This window comes from Dacryopinax primogenitus (genome assembly GCF_000292625.1).
Source record: "Dacryopinax primogenitus strain DJM-731 SS1 chromosome Unknown DACRYscaffold_21, whole genome shotgun sequence".
Taxonomy (NCBI): Eukaryota; Fungi; Basidiomycota; class Dacrymycetes; order Dacrymycetales; family Dacrymycetaceae; genus Dacryopinax; species Dacryopinax primogenitus.
This window is the reverse complement of record NW_024467218.1, coordinates 269647-284832: the sequence shown is the minus strand read 5'-3', so window position 1 is coordinate 284832 and position 15186 is coordinate 269647. Positions and strand designations below refer to the sequence as shown.

The 15186-nt window shown below is 56.0% G+C and overlaps 7 protein-coding genes across 7 annotated transcripts; 5 read left to right on the top strand and 2 right to left on the bottom strand.

Annotated features, from left to right (window-relative positions):
- On the top strand, window positions 1–1310 carry DACRYDRAFT_24805 (isopentenyl-diphosphate delta-isomerase). The gene is made up of 3 exons (XM_040773860.1): window positions 1–627; window positions 715–828; window positions 1032–1310. Exons 1-3 carry the CDS (start codon window positions 72–74, stop codon window positions 1190–1192), a joined length of 831 nt encoding a protein of 276 aa, XP_040624755.1. The 5' UTR covers window positions 1–71; the 3' UTR covers window positions 1193–1310.
- A 698-nt stretch (window positions 1311–2008) lies between these two features.
- On the bottom strand, window positions 2009–3115 carry DACRYDRAFT_24804 (uncharacterized protein). Its single transcript, XM_040773859.1, has 3 exons — window positions 2309–3115; window positions 2180–2245; window positions 2009–2120 (listed from the first exon to the last, which is right to left on the bottom strand). The coding sequence occupies exon 1, from the start codon at window positions 3050–3052 to the stop codon at window positions 2696–2698; it is 357 nt and encodes a 118-aa protein (XP_040624754.1). The 5' UTR covers window positions 3053–3115; the 3' UTR covers window positions 2009–2120; window positions 2180–2245; window positions 2309–2695.
- Window positions 3116–3868: 753 nt separating this feature from the next.
- Window positions 3869–4953, top strand: DACRYDRAFT_84197 (PR-1-like protein; the record flags this gene model as incomplete). Its single annotated transcript, XM_040776664.1, has 5 exons — window positions 3869–4103; window positions 4299–4523; window positions 4584–4702; window positions 4759–4817; window positions 4868–4953. 5 exons carry the CDS (start codon window positions 3869–3871, stop codon window positions 4881–4883), a joined length of 654 nt encoding a protein of 217 aa, XP_040624753.1. The 3' UTR covers window positions 4884–4953.
- A 122-nt stretch (window positions 4954–5075) lies between these two features.
- On the bottom strand, window positions 5076–7068 carry DACRYDRAFT_18396 (PTR2-domain-containing protein; the record flags this gene model as incomplete). Its single annotated transcript, XM_040771357.1, has 4 exons — window positions 5076–6349; window positions 6400–6538; window positions 6593–6780; window positions 6840–7068. 4 exons carry the CDS (start codon window positions 7066–7068, stop codon window positions 5076–5078), a joined length of 1830 nt encoding a protein of 609 aa, XP_040624752.1.
- A 2072-nt stretch (window positions 7069–9140) lies between these two features.
- Window positions 9141–10493, top strand: DACRYDRAFT_119072 (uncharacterized protein; the record flags this gene model as incomplete). The annotated part of the gene is made up of 1 exon (XM_040770719.1): window positions 9141–10493. One exon carries the CDS (start codon window positions 9141–9143, stop codon window positions 10362–10364), a length of 1224 nt encoding a protein of 407 aa, XP_040624751.1. The 3' UTR covers window positions 10365–10493.
- A 1467-nt stretch (window positions 10494–11960) lies between these two features.
- DACRYDRAFT_84195 (hydroxymethylglutaryl-CoA synthase) lies at window positions 11961–13834 on the top strand. The gene is made up of 4 exons (XM_040776663.1): window positions 11961–12093; window positions 12138–12621; window positions 12667–13349; window positions 13398–13834. Exons 1-4 carry the CDS (start codon window positions 12031–12033, stop codon window positions 13539–13541), a joined length of 1374 nt encoding a protein of 457 aa, XP_040624750.1. The 5' UTR covers window positions 11961–12030; the 3' UTR covers window positions 13542–13834.
- Window positions 13835–13987: 153 nt separating this feature from the next.
- On the top strand, window positions 13988–14524 carry DACRYDRAFT_24802 (uncharacterized protein; the record flags this gene model as incomplete). The annotated part of the gene is made up of 1 exon (XM_040773858.1): window positions 13988–14524. A coding segment is annotated over one exon (327 nt), but the record flags the coding sequence as incomplete, so codon positions are not given.
- Window positions 14525–15186: the final 662 nt, after the last annotated feature.

Sequence of the window (15186 nt, the reverse complement as noted above, 5' to 3'; positions counted from 1 at the left end):
GGTGCCTGCGCGCCGCTCGTCTCTCTCCTCTCTCTCGCTATCAACACTCTGCTAGGTTACTGCATACTACAATGATTGCTACTCAGATGCCTACTGCTGCCCCCACTGGGCCTTCAACGACCAAGACGAGCGCTACGACTGGTGCTTCTTTGACCGGCGAGCTTGGGCCCCTGCCGCTGGAGACGATCGACCTCTCTGCATACGACCCCGAGCAGTCCAAGCTCATGGACGAGCGTTGTATCGTCGTCACTCCCGCTGACGTACCCATTGGCGCGCTGGACAAGAAGACTTGCCATCTCATGTCGAACATCCGGCAAGGTCTGCTTCACCGAGCATTCAGCGTGTTCCTCTTCCGCCCGACGGATGGCGCGCTGCTGCTCCAGAAACGTGCGAGCGAGAAGATCACGTTCCCTGATATGTGGACGAACACGTGCTGCTCGCACCCGCTGGACGACTTCGAGGAGGAGAAGGAAATGCGGGATGCGATGGGTGTTAAGCGAGCCGCGACGAGGAAGCTCGAGCATGAGCTCGGGATCCCCCAAAGCCAGACGCCTGTTGAAGGGTTTCAGTATCTCACCAGAATCCACTACCTCGCGCCCAGTGATGGTATCTGGGGTGAGCATGAGAGTGCGTCGTCTTATCTACGTCTTTATTTGGACGCGTTCGCATGAATTCTGATCGCTGACGTCTTTTTTTTTTGTTCGCGCGCCGCAGTCGACTATATCCTGTTTATGTCCGCCCGCGTGGATGTTAACCCGAACCTGAATGAAATCAGCGAATACAAATATGTCTCGCCCCAAGAATTGAAAGACATGATGGATGTACCTGGTTCGTCCTTGCTCTTTCTTCCTGGTTGTGCCTTTCCTTTTTTGTGCAAGATCCGTGATCGTCACCGTGGCCACGGTCGCTTCTGAACCTTCTGCCGAGCCAATTGGCTCTTGACCGACCCTACCCAAAGCCGCCCAATCCCCTGCATCCACGATCCGATTGTCTACTATCTCTAGTGAACGCCCGCTCACCCCCCTACTTAGGATCTAAATTCACACCCTGGTTCCGGCTCATCGTACGCGAGTTCCTCTTCCCCTGGTGGGACGCGCTCCTGCAGCGTTCCAACCTGGCGAGTGGAGGCAAGATAGACGTGACGAGCATGAAGGACCTTGCGCGGGAGGGGGAGGTCGTGAAAGTCGAATGAGGTGTCCTATCCACATTTGTATACAAGCAGACTGGCTCAACAGTGGATGTGTGCACCGCTGGACGAGCGTGATTGTGTGGTCGGCATCCATTGTCATAGAACGAATGTCCATTCAATACCCCAACCCCCTGCTGCACCCTATGTATGATGCAGTATCCGTCGATGATCTCGATTGAGTATAAATATTTTTGACTCAGCGATACATACAGCGCCTTCTTTTTCTACGCCTGTGGAGGGATCTAGGGAGGCGAGGGAAGACGCAAGATGAGTGGGCGGATTGTGGATAAGCGTAGTCCAGTGAATTGGAAGAAACTGGCATCTGAGGTATTCACCCACACTTGCGCGTCCCTTCTACCTGATGCACACATCTAACCACCCACAATCACTGGGCGTGCATCAGGCCAGACCGCCGAGTCAGCCAATGGGCCAGCCACAGCCTCTGTCTACATATTCCCAGCCCTTCCTTCCCACCTGGCAGTTTCATCATTGTCCTTTGCCCGTCGTCCCACCCGCACTGGACTTTCCAGTTGGGGACGCCTTCCCGCGCCCTCATGCCCGATCGGGTTCGCGAAATCCCATTTTTGGGTGTTCGCGAAGCAGCAAGAACGGGCTAATGTGCCACACCGCCCCCGGCGGAAGGGCATATCAGCGGGGGAGGGGTGATTGGGTGAGGGGATGAATGGCCATAAGGCCATGCTCCCGCCTGGCGGGAGGCACGGGCAAAGAGGGCGCTATAACGGCATAGATGCTTCTTCACCTTCTCTACCCCCTAATACTACAGCATACATAGTGCTGTCCTCTCCTTTGCAAATCCCCTTGCGCTCTTACGCTCTCCTCTTTTTGTTTGCCTTGTTTGCGCACTGTACGTTATTCACTCGGGCACAAAGATCGCATGAAGATGGAGGAGGCAGAGATCACCGCCGTGACTGTACTTAACGTACCTCTTTGTCTGATCGCACGTGGATCTGATCATCTCCCGCTGTGCAGGTCTTGACCAGCCTCAGAACGCAGCCAATCAGCGCACCCACATCACCCACCCCGCTCTCAGAGCAGGTACGTCTGCATACCAGCACAGACAGCGGGGCAAATTACCAACTGATATATTCGACTGCATAGGACAAAAATCGTCTACCTCAGAATGCAGAGGCAGAACTCGACGCCCTACTATATAATCTTGTCGATCCGGGTACGCCAAGGCGCTCTGAGCGGAGGAGGACACGGTATGAGCCATACGCCTATGAGGGTGCATACACCGCACTCGGGAGGGACGACGTGAGTGTCACACGGACGACGAGTACGACAAGCACAAGGACGCAGAGCACGGCTGGATTTTCCTCTATAGAGGGGAGTACGGGGCAGAGCACACCGCTCACCTCTCCCCCTCCCTCGCCCTACTTCCCCCTTGCTGGACCTAGCCAGCCTCTGCCCCGTCTGCGTGCTTCCGCCCGCAGCTCCAGCAACGCAAAAGCCACCACAGGCAAACGTCACCCCTGTCCACACCCGTTATGCCCTATCAGCACCTCCCGCGCATCGGATCTCCGCCGACACCTTTTGACGCATTCGAACCAGACGTTTCAGTGCGAAGCTTGCGGGTGCGTGTTCGGTAGAAAGGATGCAGTAGGATGGCATCGGCGAATGGGGCGGTGTCGGGGAGGGGAACGAGAAGATGTAGGAGAGGAAGGAGTGAGTGATGAGGGAGGCAGTGGTCGGGGACGAGGGCGGAGGGGGAGGAAGGGTGGGAAGAGGAGGAAGTAGGAAGCGTGGGGAATGTGTGGCCAATGGGGGAGCCTGGACTCTTCGAGGGGAGGAAAGCGGATGTCTCAGTTGGTGAGAGCGTTGTACATTTGTGGTGTCATTCATTTAGACGGTGATTTGCCCGTTTTAGACAGTAAGAATCCTAAGAATCACCGATCGAACCAATAATAAAGACCGCCGAAGAAGCAAAAACCCCTGAACGCGTCGCGCCTCGTGCACGGAATGAATATCATCAATCACGTGCAGCAGACCCTCCGCGACGTCCCCCCTTCTACTTCTCTCCCCTGGATCTCACAACATCTCCGATATCATTGTCGATCTGACAATATCATCACTCTTTAAGTGTTCACTGGCTTCTAGACTGCTTGATTTCAGAAACTCTTGCTATGGCCTAGGAGGAACTTTGGAGCGCTCGTTCGTCGCTCACTTCTGGTCTTGCTTGGCAACGGCGCAGGTCAACAGCAACGCGCCATGCCGACGCCTCCCTTCAATTTCAAAATCGTGCCACCATGGCAGCATACCCCATTTCCGCCCCTCTCATAACCCCTTGCGCGCTCCCAGTGTTGCTCACCACTGCACGCGTCCCCATCCCGACCCGGCGGACGGTGCACCAATTTTGGATCATGCTGAGCCAGAAGGCCTTTTAAGTTGTCACACAGGAGGACGTCGTACCAAGGTCTTTGCTCGCTGTTCCTCCCCCCACCGTCCTACATCCCTCGCCTCGTTCTGCGTCTAGGCCTGTGCTGGACACCCTCCTGCCTGCTGTTTGTGTATACCGACGCTCGTTCACCCTGCCGCTCTTTACTTCCCACAACTCTCTTCAATCCAACCCTCACCGGTCTAGCGCCATCTACCCCTCGTAAAACCATCCAATCTTCCTAACACAACATCCATCTATTCTCACACAACCAAGCACCGAAGATGCAAGCCCTGCTGCTCTTGCTCCTCGTCCTCCCCGCCCTCGCGCGTCCCGCGAAGTCCAAGAAGGGGAAGAAAGGCAGACGCTGCCGTCCTCGTTCCTCTGCCCCATCTCCAACGTCTGAGGCTGTGACCACGATCACGAGCTCGCAGGATACGCAGCCTACACCAGCCCCCGCGAATGTTGCGCCTTCACCCTCGGATAATGGGAATAATGGCTCTGGAAACGGTTCTTCCGGTTCCGGGTCAACTGATAATGGCACTGGCAATAACAACTCGAACTCGAACTCCAATCCCAACTCGGATTCTAGCAACTCCAATTCGAACCCGAACTCGGGAACCAACAACTCGAACTCTGATTCGGGTTCTAACAATTCGAACTCTGGACCCACCGACTCCACTGACAGCTCGTGCCCAGGCAGCTCCGGCACAGCGGACGAGCTTGCCTACCTCTGTCCGCAAAACGCCGCCCGAGCGCAATTCAACGCCTCGCCCCTGACTTGGAACAACACCCTCGCCTCCGCCGCCCAGGAATGGGCAAACAAGTGCGTCTTCCAGCATTCGATGGGCACTTTGGGACCGTATGGAGAGAACTTGGCTGCTGGGAGTGGGGACTTCACCCCTGGACAGGGGATACAGTTGTGGTTGGATGAAGCCAGTGAGTGATCTTTATTTCACCTAGAAAGACGGGGATGCTCAGATCGGTTGACTTGTTTAGGCCAGTACGATCCGAGCAACCCCGTGCCCAGCCACTGGACACAGGTCGTATGGCAAGGATCTACAGAGGTCGGGTGCGCAGTTAGCGTCTGCCCCGGTCTGCTCGGCGCCAGCTTCGGGGTGCGCTACTTTTCTGCCTTTCCTACGGGTGTGCTGATGCGTTCCCATTTGTGCAGAATGCCAACTTCTACGTCTGCGAGTATTTCCCACAGGGGAACATCATCGGAGCGTTTGCGTAAGTTATTTGCTCCCCTCTGGCGAGCCTATGCTGACATGTTCCTGCAGTCAGAACGTCGCTTAAGTTCTACCAAGCACGGCAGTGTATATACAACCGGTGCAGGCATCGGCTGATCAATATCATTGATATCCGCATACCCGGTGTACCATCGAGTGTTACATAAGACATAAAGTTGTGATACTAGACTGTCTGCAACCCCGCAGCCGGGGAATACGACAGCGCTCCGTGATTCTCGTAAGAATGAGGCGGGGCTTACTACGCCTTCTCTGCGTCTCCAGACTCCGCCGCTGCCTGCGCCTTGGCGAGTGGCTGCTGCCTGCCCTCCATACGATCAATATCGTTAAACTCAACCGGGTCGTTCAAGTGCTTGAACAGTGTCGGGAACGCTATCGCGGCTAAGGCGGTAGCAACGGCTAGGGCGACGTATGGCCATATAAGGTATGGGTCCACCAGGGCGGGATTGACGATCTCGGTAAGTGCGGAGGAGAGCGCAGACGTGAACAGTACCATGGCGTACACAAGACCCTTCATGCGTGCCGGGGCGCGGGTGTAGGCAATCTCGTACGATGTGACGTTTACGAAGAGTTCACCGATGGCGGGGAGCGAGTAGAGTGGAACTTGGGCCCAAAGGGAGATGTTTGCTACCCCATCCCCAATCTGGCAGTTCGAGGTTGCATAGTATCCGCAGGGTGAGCCCTGATAGACCTTCCATTGCAGGATGGCAGCGATGATCATGTTGATACTGGCGAGGATGAAGCCGATGGACATGCGTGTCATTGGTGCAAGGTTGATGTTGAACTTCCTAAGGAGGGGGTAGAAGCCAAAGTTAAGTATGGGCGCAACGACGACAATGGTCAGCGGGTTGAAGTTGGAGATGACATCGTTCGGAACGCCGTTTACGCGCATCGCTGCGGACATTGCGTTTTCGGTGGAACCGAAGCCTCCATCGGCGAGCGCGAAGATCGGGATGAGAAGGAAGACCTTGCACGCGCTGATAGACTGGCGGACTTCATCGACGAATTTGTCGTCCCAAAACACGACCTTGAGGTCGACACTTCCTTCGGTGTGCTCGATGTAGGATGGCTTGGCGTGGTTCCAAAAATCGTCGCCGCCCTTCCACATACGCTTCCATCCTCCGTGCGAGAGAAGGCGCTTGAACACCCGCATACACTCGAGAACGACCGACCCTTGGGGTGGTGCCCTGTACAGGCGTTTGTAGACAACGACGAGCACAATGGGCATGAGCATGTAGATGATTCCTGGGAGGAGGTAGGCGAGCCAGAAGCCGACATCACGCTCTGCGTAGGAGGTAGCGACGGAGAAGAAAGCACCGATGTTGATCGCCCAGTAGAAGAAGAGCAGGTACCGCTGCACGGTGGTTTGGGGATCGAGGATAACACGCTCGCCTGAGGGGAGGCGCTTGATGACCGCGTGGTGTGCCGGGCTTTGATCGCAAAGGAGCGGAGCGAGGGAAGGCTTGATAAAGCCAGCAGCAAAGGCAAGGATAAGCATCGCAATGATAAAGGCAGCTTCGAGTCACATCAATTATAGTCATGAGACTCTGGAGAGATACTGGTACCAATTGCCTTGCCACCAGCGATAACAACCGGAAGAGCCGGGATGACAAGGAGTACATGGGCAATGGCACCAACGGCGGTTCCAACACAGATAGTCTTGAATCGTCCCCATTTAGTATCAGCCACAATCCCACCCAGGATCTAGTATATCCTCTCAGTGGACTTTCAAAGGACATGGCGGACCGGAAAACATACGGGAATCGTGTACGCCAAGAAAGTGAAGAGCGTGGTCAACGCCGTTGCGGCCTGCACACCCATGCCCAGAGCTCCGGCAGATTCGTTGTATCCCAATGGCCCAGGGGCGACTGCGCCGGCTCCATTACCGCCCTTGGGCAGGGGACCACGGATGAAGTTGCTGAACACGCCCGTACAACCGTAGTAGCCTGTCGTACAGGCACGAGTAAAATCAGCGCAGCTCAACCTGGAAAGTGGTGGGCCTTACTTGCTCGTTCGGCAAACTCGATGAGACACATGGCCAGAGCAGGCCAAGGCATACCCGCAGGCACCTTCCTCAGAGTGAGCAGCTCCTCTGCTGTGGGTTCCTCACCCTCGTCCGTGTCCCCCTCGCCGTGGGAGAGCGCAGTAGCGAGAGCAGACTTCTCCTCGGTGGGACTGTTCATCGGAGGGAGACCTTTGGGGCCGACAGGAGCAGACTCGTAGTCGACGTTCATCTGTGGGGCGCCGGCGAGACCTAGGTAGGCAAGTGTTGATAAGCCTTCTGGGAGATCCACTGGAGAGAAATACACACGTACTCATCTTCTCTGATCAAATCCAATCTTTAAAAAATAGAAGAGTCGTGAACAAGTCCAACCTTCGCCTTCGAACCGGTTAACAAACCACAGTTCTCTAACCAGAAGAGGATAAACTCACCCCCTCCATGGCAGATAGTCGCAATATAAAGCCCAGAGGAGAACGGATGTATCCAAGTGGCCAGCACATGCTTTCTTTCCCCGTCCCGCGCGCACACGGGGCATCACGCCCTTTCCCGGAGTGCCAAGTCGAGCCTTGGAAAGTCGGGAGGAGATCGACCGGTCCGATGCCTAATGCTTTGGGCGAGCGCGTGGTGATAACCCCTTATCGTCAGAATCAACAGGTATCGGTGACGAAAGGGGGATAAGGAAGACTTGGTGGTCGGAAAGAAGTACCGGGAGGAAATATTCCGCGTGCTTGGGCTCAGCTAGGAGAAATAGATAGAGTGCCGAGCTGAGGCGCGTGCATCCCAAGACCAGTCGTCAAGCAAGCACCCCAAACGACCATTCATGCCGGCAAAGCAACCTTCTATAAGAGAAAAAAGACAAATGCCGCGAAATTCGCCAACAAGTGCGCAATGCCTAGGTAATAGAGAAGAGTTCCAGCATGCTCGTTTGCTCCGATCAGCAAGGGAGAAGCAAAGAGATTAGCCTGCTATGGCGCACTGCGACGTCAATTGAGAAGCTCCTCCAAAACGGGCCCGGGGGTGATAAGCCCGAGGAGGAGTCAAGGCGATAACGAGGAGGAGCAGATGGGACAGCAAAGGAAACATTCAATTGTCGCGAGAGAGAAGGAGGTTGGTCGCGTGCTGACACGGCTTGGCGAAGCTTCTGGCGGATTAACTTCGGTTCCGTATATGTGTTGTCCCCGAGTCCCGAGTTTTACGTGTTGGCATTGGGAACTGAGCTGGGAGTGCCTGACCCCGTGTCTGGGATTGGCATGCACCATGCGCTGGGGGTGGTTCGATGCGGTTGCTGAATTCTGATTCTCTCACGGATTGCCGATGTCTCCTTCCAAGAGATCGGCGATGACTCTCGGAGAGGGGGTCATTTCCGATCATGAGCCTCACAATCCTACATTCATATTGGGTTATTTAAGCTGCGACGTTACAGTAGAGAGAGTGGGACCTGAAGGTTGACTGACGCTGAAGGATTGGCGGATGATCGACTTGCGGGGAATGCTGTCCGTTATCTAGCTCGTTACAGAGCTCGGATGGCTCGGTGTACACACTGGGCGGAATCGAAGTTGACTCTGCGCTGCTCTAAATGCGATCAGAAACCTCAGTCACGCTGCATCTGGAAGTTGTGCATCGACGAACGTACATTCCTCGGCTCTCAGGGTCGATAGAGCTCGGTGAGCTCGGTGCACGCCGACTGCAATGTCTCATGCAAGGGGATGATCTATTCAGGTTTGTTTGTACGCCTTGAGGTGCGATCAGGAGTAAGAGAGCTATATCGCTCCTTTCTGCTTGCAACTGACGCGTGCGTGATGTGAGTTCATCAACGAGCAACGTGGTAGGGCATTTGTCGGGCCCCCCAGTCATGAGGAAGAAATAGAAGTAGCGATGTTCCAGTTACGTGATCCATAAGCAGAGAATCTGGCAGCTATATATTTAGCCGCCATACCAGACCGAAATTTAATAACAAGGCGAGCGATAACCGGTTTCCATTCGCTCCAATCCCCAGTCCCACCGGAGCCGCGGGGAAATGCGTCATCCCCCCCTTATTTTCCCTATATAGTAAGATGGAAAAGGTTCCGGTACCCGCCGTGGGTGCCGCACTCACCCGACCAACGGCTTGCTTTATTAGTTGTCTTCAGTTGACGGTCAAAGTCAGCAGCATCTTGCATCTTTGCATCTCCATCTTACTCTTATTTGCATTTACTCTACATTAAACTTGATACGATACAACTTGCTAGTTCGCACGATACTGCCGAGGCAGATACACGAGACAAGACGCTTTCCGCACTTATTCGCACGTTTTCACACCACCCAATGGAGGAGACAGAGACAGAGACTGCAGCTGCAGAGGGAGAGGGAGAGGGGATGCAAGTCGATCTCCCTACACCTCCCTCTCCCTCACTCCCACTCCCTCACACCTCAACACAAGCAACATCCCATCCCCAACTACGCCTCGCTCCTAGCCCTCCTTCCCCCGTATCCCCTGTCCGCCCCACACCCCACCCACTGCAACACACCTCCCTCCTCGCACTCCAATCCCCGCTCTCCCAGGTATCACCCCGCTCTGCACCTCACACTCCCCCCTCACCCGTCCATAGGCCAATCCCCCTTCCCCCGGTAACGCCATACGACACCCCTTCGCACACCAGCCTCAGCTCGCCCATGTTCTTCCCCCAGCAGAGCTATAGGGAAGTATCTCCACTCCGATATCCCGGGCTTGGACTTCCTTCTCAGGCGGACGACCCATTTGGTTTCACACCCCAGAACGCCTCGCTCTTGCATTTGGAATCCCCTGTTCCTACTCCGATGGTGGAAGAAGCCGACCCTCCGGATCCGCCTCAGCGCTCCCGCTCCCGCTCCGAGCCTGCAGTCCGTTTCGCACCTCTTTCACCTCTCGCTCCCTCCGCCTCCGAGTCAGCAATAGACGACAGTACCACCTCTTCCCTCGAAGCTCCTCCCGCATATACGCGACACGCTTCCGGCGGAGACCTCTCCCTCCCCCCTTTCGACCCCGGTCCTACGCCACTCGTTCCCCTCACCCTGCCCGAGCAGCCAGCGACATACCGTCCGCTCGACCCTCCCCCGGAATGTTTCTCAACCCCCGGTCCGTGGAGGATCAAATCCCGCTCTTTTCAGCCGTTCACGATCCACAGCTTGGGCCGGTATCTCGCCCAAGGCTGGCAGGCGGTGTATGCCCCCAGCCTAGAGGCGCATGGGATAACGCAAGAAGACTGGGGCAGGTTCCTCACTGACCTGACGCACACCGCTATCCTCGCGCAGAACGGTATCTCCGCCGTAGCGCCTAAACGGCTCTCCTCCCCTCACGCGGGGTTCCGCAGCCTGCTAAGTGGAGCCTGGGCTGTCGAGGGAGGACCGTATGACCAGGCATTTAGGAGGAGCAGTCAGGAAGAGGTGCAAGCGCTCGTGGGGGTTTGGAATGGGAGTGCGTGGGAGAGGCGGAAGGTGAGGTGTGCGCTTAGACCTGTTGGGGGTGAGGGGGGAAGGACGGGATGGGAGCTGTTGGTCGAGGCGCTTTAGCGGGCTGGGGATGTGCTCATGGGGAGTCCTGATGGGAACGGGGTGCTTGACAGCTCATATGCATCGAATGTACCATATCATTTAGCATTTTTCGCTTGTTCTATCATCTGAGTGTAATTCGAGATCTGGCATTTGGTGATCTACATTGTAGGGTGTCTTGCGGTGCGGGCAGAGGCGTGTGCTAAGTACTTGCCAGTGATAGCATCCGGGTGACTCAAAGCAGACTCTCCTTCATGTGGTCGATATCCTGGTGCATTTAGCTGGCGGCCAAGGCTTTCTCTGATACTACCAGAGGGGGCTGTGGAGCCTCGGGAGGGAAGGAGAGGAAGAGCTGGAAGAGCGAGGAGGCAAGCACTGGGCAGCTAACTGGCGATAGGAGATACTGTAGCTCCCTGGCCGGGAGTGTGAGATTGGAGAGTGGGGAGGGAGCGTGCTTGTTTCTGCCGTTCGACGAGGACGTGATCATCGAGTTGAATGAGTAGTACAGCACTAGGGAGCTTGGAGAGCGAACCGGAGGAAGACGCCTGATGCGACTTGTCTGAGGAAAGCAGCCAGTGTCGTTCCTTTGGTTGAGGGAAAGTGCTTACAGACAGAATGATACGACTGACCAGTAGAAACCGTTGATATCGATACATATCCAGCTCGATTTTCCCGTGTGCTAGAGGTCGGCAACCTGTAGAGGAGCCACAGACAGTCTAGCTTCCTCCTCAGGCACCCACGTGCAACTTAAGGAACACGGTTATAGCAGGTGAAACCCCTAGCCAGGAACAAATCATCAGCCTCAGCCTCAGAATTCTTCTCTTCTCTCGCGCTTCAGTCGTTGGAGGCGTCAAACAGTGTACAGTCCCATAGGAGCGAGTGAGAAGTGTGCGTGCCCAGGGCCGCGGAGCCGCCAGCAATCGAGCGGGAGGGCGTTATCGTGAGAAGAAAGATAAAGCGAGATGAGCGGTTCCGGAAAGTCCGGTGCCGCTCAGACGCCCGGGCTCGGCGAGCCCGCCAGACATATATGACGCTATGCTGATGGACTTGATGGCGGACGGGAGATACGTAGGTCAGAGATGATGCGAGGATTGACTTGGCTTGGCGAGTTTGTGGTCAGAATTGCGGGCGAGGGCCGGGCTGTGATGTCCTTCTGCGGGATGTAGCTGGATTATAGCGGGCGCTGGGAGATGTTTAGCGCGCGTTTGTTTAATCCCAGAGACAGTGGTTGTAGAGCGTAATCTAGTTTGCTATGTAGGAGAGATGTAACAGCCTTTGAGCTTGTGCGGACGGGAAGGCCGCAGACCATGGTGCGGGAAAGGACTGTTCAATATTGTTGTTGAAATAGATATTAGGGTTGATGATATTCATCTGATGATCACTAACCCAGTCACGCAGTCGGGTAAGGCCGGCACCGTCCTGCGCACGGAAGCAGAGAAGGATAATTTCCATAAATGTAGCCCCCAACGCAAAATAGGAAGTGAGACCCCTACGGCTGCGAAGAACCAATCGGGCGCAGACAAGAACAACGGCCCCACATGGTTAGCCCTTTTCCTCTCTTGTTACCACACCTTCGTATATGAAGGGACAATAAATACTACACGCCTTCCCCACCCCCCACTTTACTCCTTACCTTACTCCCACCATCTCCTTCACCCCTCCTACCCCCAACTACTCATCCATCGCTATGGCCTCCCAACGTCCTCAGAACGTCGGTATTCTCGGTATCGAGATGTACCTCCCTAAGCGGGTGCGTCCACCCCCTCTCTCACCGTCCCATCTAACCCCTCCTAGTGCATCTCCGAAACCGACCTCGAGACGTACGATGGTGTCTCCACGGGCAAGTACACCATCGGCCTCGGCCAGCAGTACATGGCCTACATCGACGACCGGGAGGACATCATCTCCTTTGCACTGTCTGCCGTCTCCTCCCTCCTCAAAAAGTACGACGTCGACCCGCTCAACGTCGGCCGCATCGAGGTCGGTACTGAGACCCTCATCGACAAGAGCAAGGCTGTCAAGACGCACCTGATGGACCTCTTCGCCGACGCAGGAAACACAGATATCGAGGGTATCGACAGCAAGAACGCGTGCTACGGCTCCACGGCCGCGCTGTTCAACGCAGTGAACTGGGTCGAATCTTCCTCCTGGGACGGCAGGCTCGCAATCGTCTTCTGCGGAGATATCGCCGTGTATGAAGAGGGCGCTGCCCGTGCCGTCGGCGGTGCGGGCGCATGCGCGATGCTCATCGGCCCCAACGCCCCTCTTGTTCTTGAACGTACGCGCGCATATACCTTGTAACCCTCACCTGACTTTGATGCAGCGGTACACGGGACACACATGGCGAACACGTACGACTTCTACAAGCCCGACCTCTCCTCCGAATACCCGTACGTCGATGGCAAGCTCTCCAACGTCACCTACACCGGGGCGCTCGACAAGTGCTACGCGACCTACCGGGCCAAGATGAACAAGCGGTTCCCGGATGAGAAGGTGAACATGGACGGGTTCGACTACGCCGTCTTCCACTCGCCGTATGGCAAGCTTGTGCAGAAGTGCCACGGCCGGTTGTTGTACCATGACTGGCTGGCAGACCCCTCCCTCCCTCTCTACTCCGGGCTTACGGAGGAGGTTACCGCCCCCTTCAAGAACGCTCCTGTGGAGAAGACGATCACTGACAAGGCGGTGGAGAAGATCTTCGTTGGACTGGGGAAGAAGCTGTACCAGGAGCGTGTGCACCCGACGCTCAAGTGCTCCGAGCGCTGCGGGAACATGTACACTGGCTCCCTGTACGGCTGCCTTGCGTCCCTCGTCGGGAGCATACCTGGCCAGCAGCTGGAAGGGAAGAGGATCTCCATGTTCGCCTATGGTGCTGGGTGCGCGGCGAGCTTCTTCGGCCTGAGCGTCAAGGGCTCTACACAGAAGATGTTCGAAGTGCTCGATCTGGAGGCGAGGCTGGCAGCGATGGAGGTCCGCCCGTGCCAGGAATACGTGGATGCGATGAACGTCAGTCCCCCCTTTCCCCTTTCTGTTTCACCTAGCTGATCCCAGTAGTTGAGGGAAAAGACCCACACGTTGAAGGACTACACTCCTGTCGGGAGCGTGGACGACCTCTTCCCCGGCTCGTACTACCTTGAACGCGTTGATGACCAGTACAGGCGCACGTACGGTGTTGTGCCCGAGAAGGTAGCGGCATGATTGAGCCCTCGACAGAGAGCAGCATCGTGCTGTGCACTGAGTTGTGTTGTGCTAGTTGGCAGGAAGCATTTGATACCCGCATTCTTCATTAATCAGGCTGAACTCCTCGCCCTCGGGACCGACACGTTGGGCATGACGGGCAGGCCGCACACTTTTATTGCCGCAATTTCTCTTCCACGTTTCATCTTCTTTCGATTGCTCAATCTTTGGGTCATGTGTCTGTTATTGGGGAGGACTGGGATGTCCTGTGCTGTAGTGTGGGTAGAAGACCTAATCAATAGAGGGTCAAGCGCATATGCGCATGTGGGCGTGCATGGTTGTAAGATGTGGTCAAGAGCAATTCAGACCTGTTGGTAAAATGACCAAAAGTTGATCAATTACAAGTATCTAAAGCTATCCACAAATTCGCAATGTCCATGTTCCATGCAAACAACCAAATTGATCACGCCTGCCCCGCCTCCTTCTCCCCCTGGCTGATGACCCACTCCCACCCCTCCCTCGTCCGCTGTACGATCCCCCTCGCCGTCTGCTCACTCACCACCCCTTCTTCCCAACTAAACACCACTCTGCACCCTCCTCCCTCTCGTCCCTCAACATCAACCCCCAACACATCTGCCAACATAACACCACTACTCCCCCTCATAGGCTGTGCGAACGTTCCCTCCTGGGGCACCCACCCACCCTCGACTTCGGACGCAGCAAACCGCACATGCCTGAGATTTGACAGCGCAAAACTGTTCCTCCCCTCGGTGGACTGCAGGTGCTTGGCATGATACTGGATCAGCGAGGTATAAGAGAGCAGGTTCACCAGTCCCCAACCTCGGATGCCTGCGTCTAGCAACGGACGGTCTTGGAGCGCTTTGCTGCAGGGGGTACATGCTGCCCAGAAGGAGGCTAGCGTAGGGGGGAAGGAGCTAGGAGGGCAGTGTTGGTGTACTGGGCCGACGTAGCTGCCCCCTATTGGGGGTGGTTGGGAGGAGTGCACACGTGGGAGGAGTGAGGCTGGGATGGAGCTGAATACGTGCTCGTTAGGGGAGACGAGCGGGGAGATGGCCAGGTGTAGCAGCGTATGTAGGAGCGTGGTGAACGTTACTCCGTGTTGCTTGCCTAGGGAGAGAAGGGATTTCATCTGTGTCGAAGGGATGGAGAGGATGATGTGCCTCGAAGCGGGGGGTTCGGAGGGCGGGGCTTCTCCCACCCAGGGAGAGGTACGAGGCTCGTATAGTGCTCGGAGGAAGTGCGGTAACTGGGGGTGAACAAACGCCTGGAAGATAGCGCTTGCTGTCATTTGCAGTGTAGGCTTGACCTCAACTTTTGCCTCGAGCGGGAGGGGGATGCCTGTTTGTCCTCCTAGCTCGAGGTTGGGATCGTTAAGCAGCAACACGAGAGTGCGCGCTACCCCCAGCACGGCTACGCCATCTGCGATCGAGTGGTGGACGAAGGCGCCCACGTAGGCGGTAGAGTACATCCCCTGGGAGAGAGAGGAGGGCGGGAGGTGTACCCATACGCCCCACAGCCGGCGCTCCATGTCGAACTTCGCTTTGAGTTGGGAGTTGAGCGCGTGTTCGAAGGACTCTTCTTCTCGTACATGGAGCACTTCTTCAGGGCGGAAGACATCTTCCACACGGTAGACCTCAAGTGGACC